This window comes from Ambystoma mexicanum, chromosome 3p (assembly GCF_040938575.1).
Source record: "Ambystoma mexicanum isolate Mex_15411 chromosome 3p, UKY_AmexF1_1, whole genome shotgun sequence".
Classification (NCBI taxonomy): Eukaryota; Metazoa; Chordata; class Amphibia; order Caudata; family Ambystomatidae; genus Ambystoma; species Ambystoma mexicanum.
In genome coordinates this window covers 219,368,163-219,384,621 of record NC_090925.1, presented here as the reverse complement: position 1 = coordinate 219,384,621, position 16,459 = coordinate 219,368,163, and the positions used below count along the sequence as shown (strand labels likewise).

At 54.1% G+C, this 16,459-nt stretch overlaps 1 protein-coding gene across 1 annotated transcript in view; it reads left to right on the top strand.

The window, feature by feature from the left end:
- Positions 1–521: 521 nt before the first annotated feature.
- LOC138580282 (vesicle-associated membrane protein 1-like) overlaps positions 522–16,459 on the top strand; it is a 133,604-nt gene continuing 117,666 nt past the window's right edge. Inside the window, exon 1 of the mRNA XM_069650695.1 lies at positions 522–801. Within this exon, the coding sequence (XP_069506796.1) occupies positions 800–801 (2 nt within the window). The 5' untranslated portion in view covers positions 522–799. The remainder of the gene's footprint in view (positions 802–16,459) is intronic.

The following is a 16,459-nucleotide window of genomic DNA, read 5'->3' as shown; positions in this document are numbered from 1 at the left end:
TTGTCAGGTTGGGGCAGTTGCACAATGAGGGGGGTGGGAGTCACAGATTGGGGAGGGGGTTCTCGAGGGGTGCACGGGGCGCCGTAAAGCCCCGATGCACCGTGCTGGGGTAGTCGGTGCTTCAGACACACAAAATGAAAGAGTAATACATCGCCCTCTTCCCCCACACCTGCAACTCAGTTCAAAGGACCCGTCGCCAGCTTCTTTCGCTCCATTAAAAGCCGAGGGGGTCTGATGGGGGGAGGGGTTACCCTTGAAGCAATGCGTGGTCACAGGCTGCCCTCCACTTTCCTCAGCCCACCTCAATAATAAGTGAGGTGGTGTCAGGGACCCCCCTATATGGGTCAGAAGGAGAGGAGAGGTCGCGGACGGAACCCCCATACGAAGTGCGGGGGCTGCGGGATACCCTTGAGCGGGGAGAGGGCGCAGTGCGCGGGCTGCGGCGCGGCGGCGGGTTCTGCAGCATCGCCACTGGCGTCGACGCAGCAGCGGCGCTGACGTCGACGCCCACAAACAGAATGTGCATCATCAGCATCATCGGCGGCGGCGGCGCGAGCGGCATCCGGGCCAGCAGGAGCAGCGTGCAGAGCGCCAGCAGCCGCAGCGTCGGGGCCAGCTGCAGGGGCAGCAGCATCAACAGCAGCAGCAGAATCATCAGCAGCAGCATCGCCATCAGCAGAAGCAGCAGAATCATCCCCGCATCACCCGCTGGGTCCGCAGCACCGCGACCAGCCGCGACATCAGGACCGCAGGCAGCCGCACCCGCAGCATCAGGACCAGCCCTCCCCAAGCACCAGACATGTGAGCATCAAATGCTGCATTGCACCTGCCACGGGAAAGCTGGGGGGGGCGGGGAGAGGGAGTGCAGAATCGGAGCACTCTTGGGTGATGGGGTGTCAGCCTTGAACGGCGCCCACCCCCGTTTTTGGGGTGCCCGTGGCTGACCCGCTCACCCTGTCGGGGTGTCTGTGGCGGATCGACTGTCTCCTTCTCCCATGATTGGACCCGTGGCTGAGCCGTGTCTGGGCGCAATGCGTGGGTGTCTGTGACTGCGCCACTCTCACAGTGTCGGGGTGCCTGTGGCTGATCCGCGCTCTTTCTCGTAGTATTGGGGTGTCTGTGGCAGATCGATGTTTTCTGGTTCTAGTGTCTGTGACGGATAAGTCCCCCACCACCCCTCCCCCACCCCAACCCCCTCGCTCAATATTGGCCAGGGTTTGCTCTCTCGCTCGCTGTTGGGGTGTCTGTTTTTTTTTTAATCTATGTTGCCTCCTCTTGCTCTCTCTTGGTGTATGTTGTAGGGTTTCCGTGGCTTTTCTGTGCCCTTTCCTTCACAATTTTGAACATACGACCCGAGCCTGTTCTCTCTTCCCCAGTCTCTCTCTCCGGGAGGGTGTCTGTTTCTGATCTGTTCTCTGTCTGTCCCTCTCTTTCTCCTCATCTCGCTCCCTCTCTGGTAGGGTGTCTGTTTCTTGTTTCTGATCTGCTTTCTGTCTCTCTTTGGGCGGGTGTAAATTTCTCATCTGTTCTTTCTCTCTCTCTCTCTCTCTCTCTAGTATGCTCTTACCATTGGATCCTTGCCAACCCATTCGTCCTTTGGGAGGGTGTACGCCCGTTTTTTAGTCAAACCATAGACCCGCCTCGCGACCTTTCCCACTTCCTACACCATACAGCATCCATCACCCGGATTCCTCTGCCACCCCGACTCTCGCTCCTAATCTAGCCCCGGGGATGTATCGTGAGCTCCCGAGCGCCTAGAACCGGTCCAGTGCGGAGCTTCTGCAGAATTGCTCTAGCGTGGCATGGGGGGTGGCGGATGGGAGAGCACAGGGTGGGGTCTGGGGCGGAATTGGGTAGCTTAATATACTCCGAGGCAAGGCGGGTTCTAAATGGGTATTGGGTGCAGACTGGACATGGGGGCTCCCCTCTCCCGAACGTGCAGTGGGGGACGAGGAGGCGCTGGAAATGTGAGAGGCCGTAAAGCGCAAGGGCGGGGAAGGGGCCGTGGGAAAGAAGAGCACAGAAGGGACATGGAGAGCACCGAAGAGGCACTGGGGTAGAATGGGCACGGGGAGAGTGGCCCACTAGATGGACACCAGGCCACACAAGACACGAGGCAAAAAGCACTAGGACATAATGGGCCTGGGGAGGGAAGGACAAGGATTATATAACAGGGTAGAAAGGGACAGGGAGCACACTGACTGTACGACAGAGTAGAAAGACATGGGTCACAGAGCGCGCTGAATATGCAACAGGACAGAAGGACACAGGGCGGGGAGCACACTGAATATGAACAAGGTAGAAGGACAAGGTGTAAGGAGCGCACTGAATATCCAACAGGGTAGAAAGGGACGGGGAGCACACTGACTGTACGACAGGATAGAAGGACAAGGGTCACTGATAGGATAGAAAGGGGGGAACACACTGAATATACAGCAGGGTAGAAAGGGGCTGGGAGCACACTGAATATACAACAGGGTAGAAGGACACAAGCGGGAGCACACTGAATATACAGCAGGGTAGAAAGGGGCGGGTAGCACACTGAATATACAGCAGCGTAGGAAGGGGCGGGTAGCACACTGAATATACAACAGGGTAGAAGGGCATAGGGACAGGGAGCACACTGAATATACACCAGGGGCGAAGGACACAGACAGAGCAGGGAGCACACTGAATATACAACTGGGCAGAAAGACACAGGGTAGGGAACACACGAGTAGAAGGACACTGAATAGGCAACAGGGAAGAAAGACACGGGGCGGGGAGCACACCGAATATACAACAGACTAGAAGGACACGTGACAGGAAGCAAACTGAATATACAACAGGGTAGAAGGACACGTGTGACAGGAAGCAACCTGAATATACAACAGGGTAGAAGGACACGTGACAAACAGGGTAGAAGGACACGTGACAGGAAGCAAACTGAATATACAACAGGGTAGAAGGACACGTGACAGGAAGCAAACTGAATATACAACAGGGTAGGAAGGGGTGGGGAGCACACTGAACATACAACTGGGTACAAAGGGGCAGGGAATGCACTGAATATACAACAAGGTAGAAGGACACGGGCGGGGAGCACACTGAATATACAACTGGGCAGAATGACAATGGGCAGGGATTACACTGACTATAGAGCAGGGTAGGAGGACAAGCAACAGAGAGCACAGTGAATATATAACAGGGTAGAAAGACAAAGGACAGGGAACATACGGGTAGAAGGACACTGAATATACAACAGGATCGAAGAACATAGGTCACAGAGCACACTAAATATACAATAGGGTAGAAAGACATGGGGTGGGGAGCACACCGAATATACAACAGGGTAGAAGGACACGCAACAGGGAGCACACTTAATATACAACAGGGTAGAAGAACACTGGGCACTGAGCACACTGAAAATACAACCGGGTAGTAAAGATACGTGGCGAGGAGCACACCAAATATACAACAGGGTAGAAGGACACTGGTAGGGATCGCACTGACTATATAACCGGATAGAAGTACACGGGGCAGGGAGCGCACTGACTATACAACAGGGTAGAAGTACACGGGGCAGGGAGCACACTGAATATACAGCAGGGTGGAAGGACATAGAGCAGGGAGCACACTGAATATACAACAGGGCAGAAGGACACAGAGCAGGTAGTGCACTCACTATACAACAGGATAGAAGTACATGGGGTGGGAAGGACACTGAATATACAACAGGGTAGAAGAACACAGGTGGCAAGCACACTGAATATGCAACATGGTAGAAGGACACAGGGCAGGGAGCACACTAAATATACAACAGGGTAGAAGGACATAGGGACAGGGAGCACACTAAATATACAACAGGGTAGAAGGACATAGGGACAGGGATCACAGTGAATATACACCAGGGTAGGACATAGGGACAGGGAGCACACTGAATATACAACCGGGTATAAATACCCAGGGAGCACACTGAATATACAACAGAGTAGAAGGACATAGGACAGGGATCACACTGAATATACACCACGGTAGAAGGACACATGACCAGGAGCGCAATGACTCTACAACCGGGTATAAAGACCCGGGGAGCACACTGAATATACAGCAGGGTACAAGGACACAGTGCAGGTGGGTGCAGACAGTGGTGAGAGGAGTGGTTTGCTGTGGTGTTTTGCTGCTGGGAAGATTCTGCCTTTGTTGCGGAGGAGGAGCTTTGCTGTGGGCTCTCAAGGAAGAAGACTATTTATTTAATATCAGATGCCGCGCAGCACGGAGAGTGGTAAGAAGAGTGGTTTGCCATGGTGTTTTGCTGCTGGGAAGAGTCTGCCTACCATTTCCTTGGTGTGGAGGAGGAGCTTTGCTGTGTGCTCTCAAAAAGAAGACTCTTTAATATCAGTTGCCGCGCGGAGCGCGGTTAGAGTGGTTTGCCGTGGCTTTACAGGGATGAACGGGGCCCTGCTAAATTTGTGCTTAGGCTTTCAGGAGAAACTCACTGGAGCACGCTAATGGAGTTTTAAATGCCTCTGTGAACTTTGACAACATCATTGGGACACAATTGTCGGCGACTCCTGATCTGGAATAACTAACGTCATCCTTGAGTTCTTCTTGTACTTCTGTTCTGACAGTGAATGTGACTTTGATACTCAGACTTCTGTCTCCCCTAATACATTTGCACGGGTTCAGTCACCTGAGGGAACACCGTCACACTCCTCATTAAATGCGGTGTCAGCCTTGATTGAGGCACTTTTTGACCGCTACTGCACTATGACGGCAGAACCACAAGCGCTAAAACATATTTTGGGGAGGGTTGTTGATGCCATTTTATACTTACATGAGGAGAATAATAAACTTTTTATACTTTTATACTGCCATTTTATACTTACATGAGGAGAATAATAAACAAATAGCGAGTGAGCAAGTTGTAAGGTAACCAGATTTTTTAAACTTCAATACAATCGTTGGAACACCTGCTTCACAAACCATGATTGACTTAACAAGTCAAGTGTTAGTCACGCCCTCTATTGATGAAGACTCTTCCGCCGATCCCTGCGCCAATATTGACATCTACCTTAATGTGTGATTGTTTAATGTCCATGGTGAGGAAATCATGGCGGTACCTTGGGAGTGAAATTTGAAGCGCTAACAAGGAACACACCACAGGAGACGCAGGGGTGGCATTGGTCAGCTTCCCTATGCCACTGCATCATCCCTCAGGAAATCTAAGGCAGCTCTGGTGCCACCTCAGCAGACTAGGTCCACCTCTTATGAAGCCCCGACTGCCCCTTCTGAGCGTTATAATGTAATGTTGTTAGGGAACCATGTCCTACACCTGGGCTAAGGAGGCTTACTGCTACTCAGGGAGATGGTATGGTCCGGCAGACTCAACTACGTGGCCCTATTGACAGATGGTTGCAGACTAAGGGCCCTTCAAAAAGCGTAACATGGACGCCACAGGAACATATGGCAAATGGCACAGCTAAATACACTGCTCTTGGTTCATATCAACCCAATATGCCAGGTAGTGCAGAGGAATTATTGATTGACAACAATGGTACTGTGTGACATGGCCAACAAGTACAACCTAGTATCTCATGTGTACTGAATACAGACTGGAGGGAAGCCATAGTACTATATGCAGATAACTCCCTTTCCAACCACCTAATGATAACCAGCAGACAAGGCTATCGTAGACAACCATACGGTCGCGCCTTAAAACACTTGTGTATAGGCGCGTTATAAATGCCATATCATACCATATCATAACAGATAGCATATGCCTTAAGGCAATTGTGAATGGGCACTTCGGTGCCAGCCGGCAGCTCGTCCGGCTACATATTCCAACACGGATGCATTGCCGAGGGGGGTATGGAAAAGCCAACAAGCTCGTAAGGATCTACCCTTGGGTAAATGGAAAGTTGGAGGAAATGAATCCAAGGGCTTCCAGCCCATTTATGAATCGTGGCTTTGTAATGAATCTATTGAATCTCCCGGTCCTTAGGGACATTCATAGTGAAGATATTATTCAAGTAAAACTGCTGGAGGCCGACAGTCCCACTAATTGGGCAGTATTGGAACTCTTCTGAGCGCATATAACCTGGACCTGAGGAAACTGGGTTACCAATTGACTGCTTGTCGAAAAACATTCATTTAATATCAACAAAGAAGAAGCAGTATTGGAACTCCCAACTGGAGTCTCGTTAATCAAGCCTCAGGACCAGTATGCCGACGAAAGGGTGAACTTGTTGGCGGCCCCTACGGCAAGCACAACATCTTCTGCAGACATAGAAAGGGTCATTGACCAATGGATTCCAGTCACCTTCAGTTTTTGACCTGTTCAAGCAAAACCTAGTAAATGGTCATCCTGGAACACCTGTGGATTTAATTGATTCCTACCCAATCCAGATGGTCTGTCACTATTGCTATGTTTTTACTGCAGGAGACCTGGCGAATCGATCATTTCCTAATTGACGGGTTTAACATACTATGTTAAATGAAATGTCTCCTTTATTGAGAGGAAAGGTGGATGAAATTCTACATCACTGGTATAACTTATATCCTTCTGGGCTTGCAGTAGTTGCCAGATGTTTCAACGAGATGATGGTGACTAAACTACCCAGTGAAGAATGTGTAGATCCTGGCACCTATATTTTTGGTCAGAGTATATACCTCGACCTGTGTCCAGATGAACGGTTCCTGGATGGGTGCTGGGAGCACACTGGATGGACTCTGGCGTAGAGTGGGCATGGGGGCTGGGAGGACACTGGATGTACTTTAGAGTAGAGTGGGCATGGGGCTGGGAGCACACTGGATGGACTCTAGAGTAGAATGCGCATGGGGGCAGGGAGCACACTGGATGGACACTGGAGCAGGACGGGAATAGGGCAGGCAGCTCACTGGATGGACTCGAGTAGAGTGGACATGGGGCTGGGAGCACACTGGATGGACTCTAGAGTAGAATGCGCATGGGGGCAGGGAGCACACTGGATGGACACTGGAGCAGGACGGGAATAGGGCAGGCAGCTCACTGGATGGACTCGAGTAGAGTGGACATGGGGCTGGGAGTACACTGGATTGACACTGGAGCAGGACGGGAATAGGGCAGGCAGGTCACTGGATGGACTCGAGTAGAGTGGACATGGGGCTGGGAGCACACTGGATGGACTCGAGTAGAGTGGACATGGGGCTGGGAGTACACTGGATGGACACTGGAGCAGGACCGGAATAGGGCAGGCAGCTCACTGGATGGACTCGAGTAGAGTGGACATGGGGCTGGGAGCACACTGGATGGACTCTAGAGTAGAGTGGGCATGGGGGCTGGGAGCCACCTGGATGGACACTGGAGCAGGACGGGCATAGGGCGGGCAGCTCACTGGATTGACTCTAGAGTAGAGTGGACATGGGGCTGGGAGCACACCGGATGGACTCTAGAGTAGAATGCGCATGGGGGCTGGGAGCACACTGGATGGACTCTGGAGTAGAGTGGGCATGGGGGCTGGGAGCACACTGGATGGATTCTAGAGTAGAGTGGACATGGGGCTGGGAGCACACTGGATGGAATCTAGAGTACAGTGGGCATGGGGCTGGGAGCACACTGGATGGACTCTAGAGTACAGTGGGCATGAGGGCTGGGAGCACACTGGATGGACTCTAGAGTAGAGTAGGCATGGAGGCTGGGAGCCCATTAGCTGGACTCGAGAGTAGAGTGGACATGGGGCCGAGAGCACACTGGATGGACTCTGGAGTAGAGTTGACATGGGGCTGGGAGCACACTGGATGGACTCTAGAGTGGAGTGGGCATGGGGGCTGGGAGCACACTGGATGGACTCTGGATTAGAGTTGGCATGTGGCAGGGAGCACACTAGATGGATTCTGCAGTAGAGTGGGCATGGGGGCTGGGAGCACACTGGATGGACACTGGAGCAGGACGGGCATGGGGCAGGCAGCTCACTGGATGGACTCTAGAGTAGAGTGAACATGGGGCTGGGAGCACACTGGATGGACTCTAGAGTAGAGTGGGCATGGGAGCACACTGGAAGGACTCTAGAGTAGAGTGGGCATGGGGGCTGGGAGAAAACTGGATGGACTCTAGAGTAGAGTGGACATGGGGCTGGGAGCACACTGGGTGGACTCTAGAGTAGAGTGGGCATGGGGGCTGGGAGCAAACTGGATGGACTCTAGAGTAGAGTGGACATGGGGCTGGGAGCACACTGGGTGGACTCTAGAGTAGAGTGGGCATGGGGCTGGGAGCACACTGGATGAAATCTAGAGTAGAATGCTCATGGGGGCAGGGAGCACACTGGATGGACTCTAGAGTGGACATGGGGCCGGGAGCACACTGGATGGACTCTAGAGTAGAGTGGACATGTGGGCTGGGAGCACACTGGATGGACTCTAGAGTACAGTGGGCATGGGGCTGGGAACAAACTGGCTGGACTCGGGAGTAGAGTGGATATGGGGCTGGGAGCACACTGGATGGACTCTGGAGTAGAGTGGGCATGGGGCTGGGAGCACACTGGATGAACTCAAGAGTAGAATGCGCATGGGGCAGGGAGCACACTGGATGGACTCTAGAGTAGAGTGGACATGGGGCCGGGAGCACACTGGATGGACTCTAGAGTGGACATGGGGGCTGGGAGCACACTGGATGGACTCTAGAGTAGAGTGGACATGGAGGCTGGGAGCACACTGGATGGACTCTAGAGTAGAGTGGACATGGAGGCTGGGAGCACACTGGATGGACTCGAGAGTAGAGTGGGCATGGGGGCTGGGAGCACACTGGATGGACTCTAGAGTATAGTGTACATGGGGGCTGGGAACACACTGGATGGACTCTGGAGTAGAGTGGGCATGGGGCTGGGAGCACACTGGATGGACTCTACAGTAGAGTGGGCATGGGGGCTGGGAGCACACTGGATGGACTCTGGATTAGAGTGGATATGGTGCTGGGAGCACACTGGATGGACTCTGGAGTAGAGTGGGCATGGGGGATGGGAGCACACTGGATGGACACTGTAGCAGGACGGGCATGGGACAGGCAGCTCACTGGATGGACTCTAGAGTAGAGTGGACATGGGGCTGGGAGCACACCAGATGGACTCTAGAGTAGAGTGGGCATGGGGGCTGGGAGCAGACTGGATGGACTCTGGAGTAGAGTGGGCATGGGGGCTGGGAGCACACTGGATGGACTCTAGAGTAGAGTGGACATGGGGCTGGGAGCACACTGGATGGACTCTAGAGTGGAGTGGGCATGGGGGCTGGGAGCACCCTGGATGGACTCTGGATTAGAGTTGGCATGGGGCTGGGAGCACACTAGATGGACTCTGGAGTAGAGTGGGCATGGGGGCTGGGAGCACACTGGATGGACACTGGAGCAGGACGGGCATGGGGCAGGCAGCTCACTGGATGGACTCTATAGTAGAGTGGGCATGGGACTGGGAGCACACTGGATGAACTCTAGAGTGGAATGCGCATGGGGGCAGGGAGCACACTGGATGGACTCTAGAGTGGACATGGGGCTGGGAGCACACTGGATGGACTCTAGAGTAGAGTGGACATGGGGGCTGGGAGCACACTGGATGGACACTAGAGTAGAGTGGGCATGGGTCTGGGAACACACTGGATGGACTCTGGAGTAGAGTGGATATGGGGCTGGGAGCACACTGGATGGACTCTGGAGTAGAGTGGGCATGGGAGCTGGGAGCACACTGGATGGACACTGTAGCAGGACGGGCATGGGGCAGGCAGCTCACTGGATGGACACTAGAGTAGAGTGGACATGGGGCTGGGAGCACACTGGATGGACTCTAGAGTAGAGTGGGCATGGGGGCTGGGAGCACACTGGATGGACTCTGGAGTAGAGTGGGCATGGGGCTGGGAGCACACTGGATGGACTCTAGAGTAGAGTGGACATAGGGGCTGGGAGCACACTGGATGGACTCTGGCGTAGAGTGGGCATGGGGGCTGGGAGCACACTGGATGTACTCTAAAGTAGAGTGGACATGGGGGCTGGGAGCACACTGGATGGACTCTGGCGTAGAGTGGGGATGGGGGCTGTGAGCACCACTGGATGTACTTTAGAGTAGAGTGGGCATGGGGCTGGGAGCACACTGGATGGACTCTAGAGTAGAATGTGCATGGGGGCAGGGAGCACACTGGATGGACTCTAGAGTAGAGTGGGCATGGAGGATGGGAGCACACTGGATGGACTCTAGAGGAGAGTGGACATGGGGCTGGGAGCACACTGGATGGACACTGGACCAGGACGGGAATAGGGCAGGCAGCTCACTGGATGGACGAGTAGAGTGGACATGGGGCTGGGAGCACAGTGGATGGACTCTAGAGTAGAGTGGGCATGGGGGCTGGGTGCACACTGGATGGACTCTGGAGTAGAGTGGGCATGGGGGCTGGGAGCCCACTGGATGGACTCTGGAGTAGAGTGGGCATGGTGCTGGGAGCACACTGGATGGACTCTAGTGTGGAGTGGGCATGGGGGCTGGGAGCACACTGGATGGACTCTGGATTAGAGTTGGCATGGGACTGGGAGCACACTAGATGGACTCTGGAGTAGAGTGGGCATGGGGGCTGGGAGCACACTGGATGGACACTGGAGCAGGACGGGCATAAGGCTGGCAGCTCACTGGATGAACTCTAGAGTAGAGTGGACATGGGGCTGGGAGCACACTGGATGGACTCTAGAGTAGAGTGGGCATGGGAGCACACTGGATGGACTCTGGAGTAGATTGGGCATGGGGGCTGGGAGCACACTGGATGGACTCTAGAGTAGCATGGGCATGGGGCTGGGAGCACACTGGATGAACTCTAGAGTAGAATGCTCATGGTGGCAGGGAGCACACTGGATGGACTCTAGAGTAGAGTGGACATGGGGCCGGGAGCACACTGGATGGACTCTAGAGTAGAGTGGACATGGGGGCTGGGAGCACACTGGATGGACTCTAGAGTAGAGTGGGCATGGGGCTGGGAACACATTGGATGGACTCTGGAGTAGAGTGGATATGGGGCTGGGAGCACACTGGATGGACTCTGGAGTAGAATGCGCATGGGGCAGGGAGCACACTGGATGGACTCTAGAGTAGAGTGGACATGGGGCCGGGAGCACACTGGATGGACTCTAGAGTAGAGTGGACATGGGGGCTGGGAGCACACTGGATGGACTCTAGAGTAGAGTGGACATGGAGGCTAGGAGCACACTGGATGGACTCTAGAGTAGAGTGGGCATGGGGGCTGGGAGCACACTTGATGGACTCTAGAGTAGAGTGGACATGGGGGCTGGGAACACACTGGATGGACTCTGGAGTAGAGTGGGCATGGGGCTGGGAGCACACTGGATGGACTCTAGAGTAGAGTGGGCATGGGGGCTGGGAGCACACTGGATGGACTCTGGATTAGAGTGGATATGGGGCTGGGAGCACACTGGATGGACTCTGGAGTAGAGTGGGCATGGGGGATGGGAGCACACTGGATGGACACTGTAGCAGGACGGGCATGGGGCAGGCAGCTCACTGGATGGACTCTAGAGTAGAGTGGACATGGGGCTGGGAGCACACCGGATGGACTCTAGAGTAGAGTGGGCATGGAGGCTGGGAGCGCACTGGATGGACTCTGGAGTAGTTTGGGCATGGGGGCTGGGAGCACACTGGATGGACACTGGAGCAGGACGGGCATGGGGCAGGCAGCTCACTGGATGGACACTAGAGTAGAGTGGACATGGGGCTGGGAGCACACTGGATGGACTCTAGAGCAGAGTGGGCATGGGGGCTGGGAGCACACTGGATGGACTCTGGAGTAGAGTGGGCATGGGGCTGGGAGCACACTGGATGGACTCTAGAGTAGAGTGGACATGGGGGCTGGGAGAACACTGGATGGACTCTGGCGTAGAGTGGGCATGGGGGCAGGGAGCACACTGGATGGACTCTAAAGTAGAGTGGACATGGGGGCTGGGAGCACACTGGATGGACTCTGGCATAGAGTGGGCATGGGGGCTGAGAGCAACACTGGATGAACTTTAGAGTAGAGTGGGCATGGGGCTGGGAGGACACTGGATGGACTCTAGAGTAGAATGCGCATGGGGGCAGGGAGCACACTGGATGGACTCTAGAGTAGAGTGGGCATGGGGCTGGGAGCACACTGGATGGACTCTAGAGTAGAGTGGACATGGGGTTGGGAGCACACTGGATGGACACTGGAGCAGGACGGGAATAGGGCAGGCAGCTCACTGGATGGACTCTAGAGTAGAGTGGACATGGGGCTGGGAGCACACTGGATGGACTCTGGAGTAGAGTGGGCATGGGGGCTGGGAGCCCACTGGATGGACTCTGGAGTAGAGTGGGCATGGGGCTGGGAGCACACTGGATGGACTCTAGTGTGGAGTGGGCATGGGGGCTGGGAGCACACTGGATGGACTCCGGATTAGAGTTGGCAATGGACTGGGAGCACACTAGATGGACCCTGGAGTAGAGTGGGCATGGGGGCTGGGAGCACACTGGATGGACACTGGAGCAGGACGGGCATGGGGCAGGCAGCTCACTGGATGGACTCTAGTGTGGAGTGGGCATGGGGGCTGGGAGCACACTGGATGGACTCTGGATTAGAGTTGGCAATGGACTGGGAGCACACTAGATGGACTCTGGAGTAGAGTGGACATGGGGCTAGGAGCACACTGGATGGACTCTGGAGTAGAGTGGGCATGGGAGCACACTGGATGGACTCTGGAGTAGAGTGGGCATGGGGGCTGGGAGCACACTGGATGGACTCTAGAGTAGAGTGGACATGGGGCTGGGAGCACACTGGATGGACTCTAGAGTAGAGTGGGCATGGGGCTGGGAGCACACTGGATGAACTCTAGAGTAGAATGCGCATGGGGGCAGGGAGCACACTGGATGGACACTGGAGCAGGACGGGCATGGGGCAGGCAGCTCACTGGATGGACTCTAGAGTAGAGTGGACATGGGGCTGGGAGCACACTGGATGGACTCTGGAGTAGAGTGGGCATCGGAGCACACTGGATGGACTCTGGAGTAGAGTGGGCATGGGGGCTGGGAGCACACTGGATGGACTCTAGAGTAGAGTGTACATGGGGCTGGGAGCACACTGGATGGACTCTAGAGTAGAGTGGGCATGGGGCTGGGAGCACACTGGATGAACTCTAGAGTAGAATGCACTTGGGGGCAGGGAGCACACTGGATGGACTCTAGAATAGAGTGGGCATGGGGCCGGGAGCACACTGGATGGACTGTAGAGTAGAGTGGGCATGGGGGCTGGGAGCACACTGGATGAACTGTAGAGTAGAGTGGGCATGGGGGCTGGGAGAACTCTGGATGGACTCTGGAGTAGAGTGGGCATGGGGGCTGGGAGCGCACTGGATGGACTCTAGAGTAGAGTGGGCATGGCACCTGGGAGCACACTGGATGGACTCTAGAGTAGAGTGTGCACAGGGGCTGGGAGAACACTGAATGGACTCTAGAGTATAGTGGGCATGGGGCTGGGAGCACACTGGATGGACCCTAGAGTAGACTGAGCATGGAGGCTGGGAGCACACTGGATGGACTCTAGAGTAGATTGGGCATTGGGGCTGGGAACACACTGGATGGACTCTGGAGTAGAATGGGCATGGGGCAGGGAGCACACTGGATGGACTCTAAAGTAGAGTGGACATGGGGGCTGGGAGCACACTGGATGGACTCTAGAGTAGATTGGGCATGGGGGCTGGGAACACACTGGATGGACTCTGGAGTAGATTGGGCATGGGGGCTGGGAACACACTGGATGGACTCTGGAGTAGAATGGGCATGGGGCAGGGAGCACACTGGATGGACTCTGGAGTAGAATGGGCATGGGGCAGGGAGCACACTGGATGGACTCTAAAGTAGAGTGGACATGGGGGCTGGGAGCACACTGGATGGACTCTGGTGTAGAGTGGGCATGGGGGCTGAGAGCAACACTGGATGGACTCTGGAGTAGAGTGGGCATGGGGGCTGGGAGCAGACTGGATGGACTCTGGAGTAGAATGGGCATCGGGCAGGGAGCACACTGGATGGACTCTGGAGTAGAGTGGGCATGGGGCTGGGAGCACACTGGATGGACTCTAGAGTAGAGTGGGCATGGGGGCTGGGAGCACACTGGATGGACTCTGGAGTAGAGTGGGCATGGGGGCTGGGAGCAGACTGGATGGACTCTGGAGTAGAGTGGGCATGGGGGCTGGGAGCACACTGGATTGACTCTAGAGTAGAGTGGGCATAGGGCAGGCAGCTCACTGAAAGTGAAGTAGGGCAGACTGGCCATGGGACAGATAAAACACGGAATGCACACTACGGTAGAATGGGCATTGGGCACAGAACACGTTGCATATGCCCTAGATCAACAAGCCTTGGCAAAGCCAATCGTTTTGGAGTTTGTGTTTTTTTTTTCTTTTTCGGCATTTCACACGTGATTTTTTATATTGTTTTTTAAAACTGTGTATTGAAATATAACATTATGTTTTATTTTGTACATCTGAAACTGTGATTTAGATAGAAATTGTGACGTAATAAAAAGTGTCAAGTGGTGTATGCATCCCCTGTCTTTGCATAAGCGCACCCCATGCCGAGGAAGCCCCTGCAGCCACGAGTAGCCCGCCCTTGCTGCCATGAGCGGTATAAGCTATGCCAGTTGGGTGTGCACACGAATAGCCCGACACAGCCTGGCAGAGGGCCTGCACTGGCACTGCTGCCAGCAGTAGAGCGTGACCGCTGTGCCATGGTCACTCTTACTGATAGGGGTTGAAGGCTCAAGCAGTACCCGGGAAAGTGGCCAGCCTCTGCTGTTGGCGTTGCCCGAGCCCCCTACTCAATACAGCATCTTACTAACATTCCTGAAAACAGGTGAATTCCACCGAGCTCAAATGTCGGCTGGTGTGGCTGACGCCAGGCACTGGCATGTCTGTGCCAATATCGCAGAATGCCAAGTTTCAAATGGTCTCCTCATCATGACCTTCCAATAAGTATCAGTGATAGAAACTGTGTGCCAGGATAGAGCCCACGTATAAGCACAGGCGAAGCCAGGGCACTATGCGTGACGTTGCACCAACCCGCCAGGCCCTGCCAGGCGTTCACATTCTGTCTCGAGACAGGGCTATGCCAGGAGCGCCGGCGACCACAAGCTTTCCAAACCTCCTCTCCCAAGACACAACAGCCTCACCAGTGACCTGAAGCCTCCAGGTCACAGGTGAGGCTCCAGGCTGGAGGCATTGAAACACACAACGGAGACAATTGGGCGCATCAACACATCGTGTATCCCTGCCCAAAGATTCCATTAAGAAAAGACTAGGTTTGCTCACATTTCACTTTCCAAAAAAGAAGTTTCTTTTTTTCATTTTAATAACCGTGAATTTGAAAATACATGTTATCCCACTGTCTTATCATTCCTGAAATCAGGTGAGCTCCACTGCTGCTCCCTACTCCATGTCTGTGTACATATTAATTGATTATGGTGAACATGTGAAGAGGTTGCCGTGCAGAATGCAACGTTTTAAATGGTCATCATGACCTTCGCCGAATAGTGGAGCTTTCATGGATCGGTTTGTTTTAGTAGAGTTCTTGTTTTTCTTAGGCACCTGGCTTCCATTTTACAGTTTCATCAGCTGCGGGAGAGTCAGTTTGGGTCCCCACCAGAACCCTGGAGTCTCGGGTTACAGTCTCTGCACAGGGCTTCATCATGGCATGGCGAGGTGGCACCTGTATTTGCATGGCAGACTGTGTAGAATATTTAGTCACCACATTGCTTGGCACCGCAGGTTAAAGCAGCGGTAACTGTCACACTGTATTCATGGCGCTATATATTTGTGTTCTCCCTGTTTTGAAGTGCCCCCGATTTTGGCAGATGAGAGACATGTGAAACCGGGAGAAAGCGACCGTTTGGTCATGTCCGGGAAGAAGCATGCGAACTCCTACCGGCCTTGTTCCACAGGTGTAGTTTTTCCTTTCGATAATAGGGGCCCAAGTTGTACTTCTGTTATGAAAGCTCGGTATTTTGCATTCAAAAAGCACAACGATTTACAAATCCCGCTGCAGTGCTTCACGCCGAGGTCCTTTCCTTCCAGGAAGCTGCCGTTGCTTCTGCCAGGAAGAAAAGCGCGAAGGATAGTCCTAAGATTGGGAGAACTGTGTCTCTTTCGTGGTAATGTGTGGCAAAGAAACAGTAACAAGAGGGGCGCGTGTAGGATATGCGTTGGAGACGAGACCCCGATTTAATATCAACAGGGTGCTCTTGTAACACATGGAAAACGGGATAATAGTTCAACCTCCAGAGTAGCCTTTTCAGTGGTCCTTTAGAAATACGTGACGTGTGGGCATGCGTGACCTGCACATGACGGGGCGGCCATTTTATCTGTGGCTGCTTGCGTCTGCCTGCTTAACTGGGGCGATTTAAGTAATGGCTCCTTGGATGGACTATTCAAAAGAGAGCGACATTTTCTTGACTT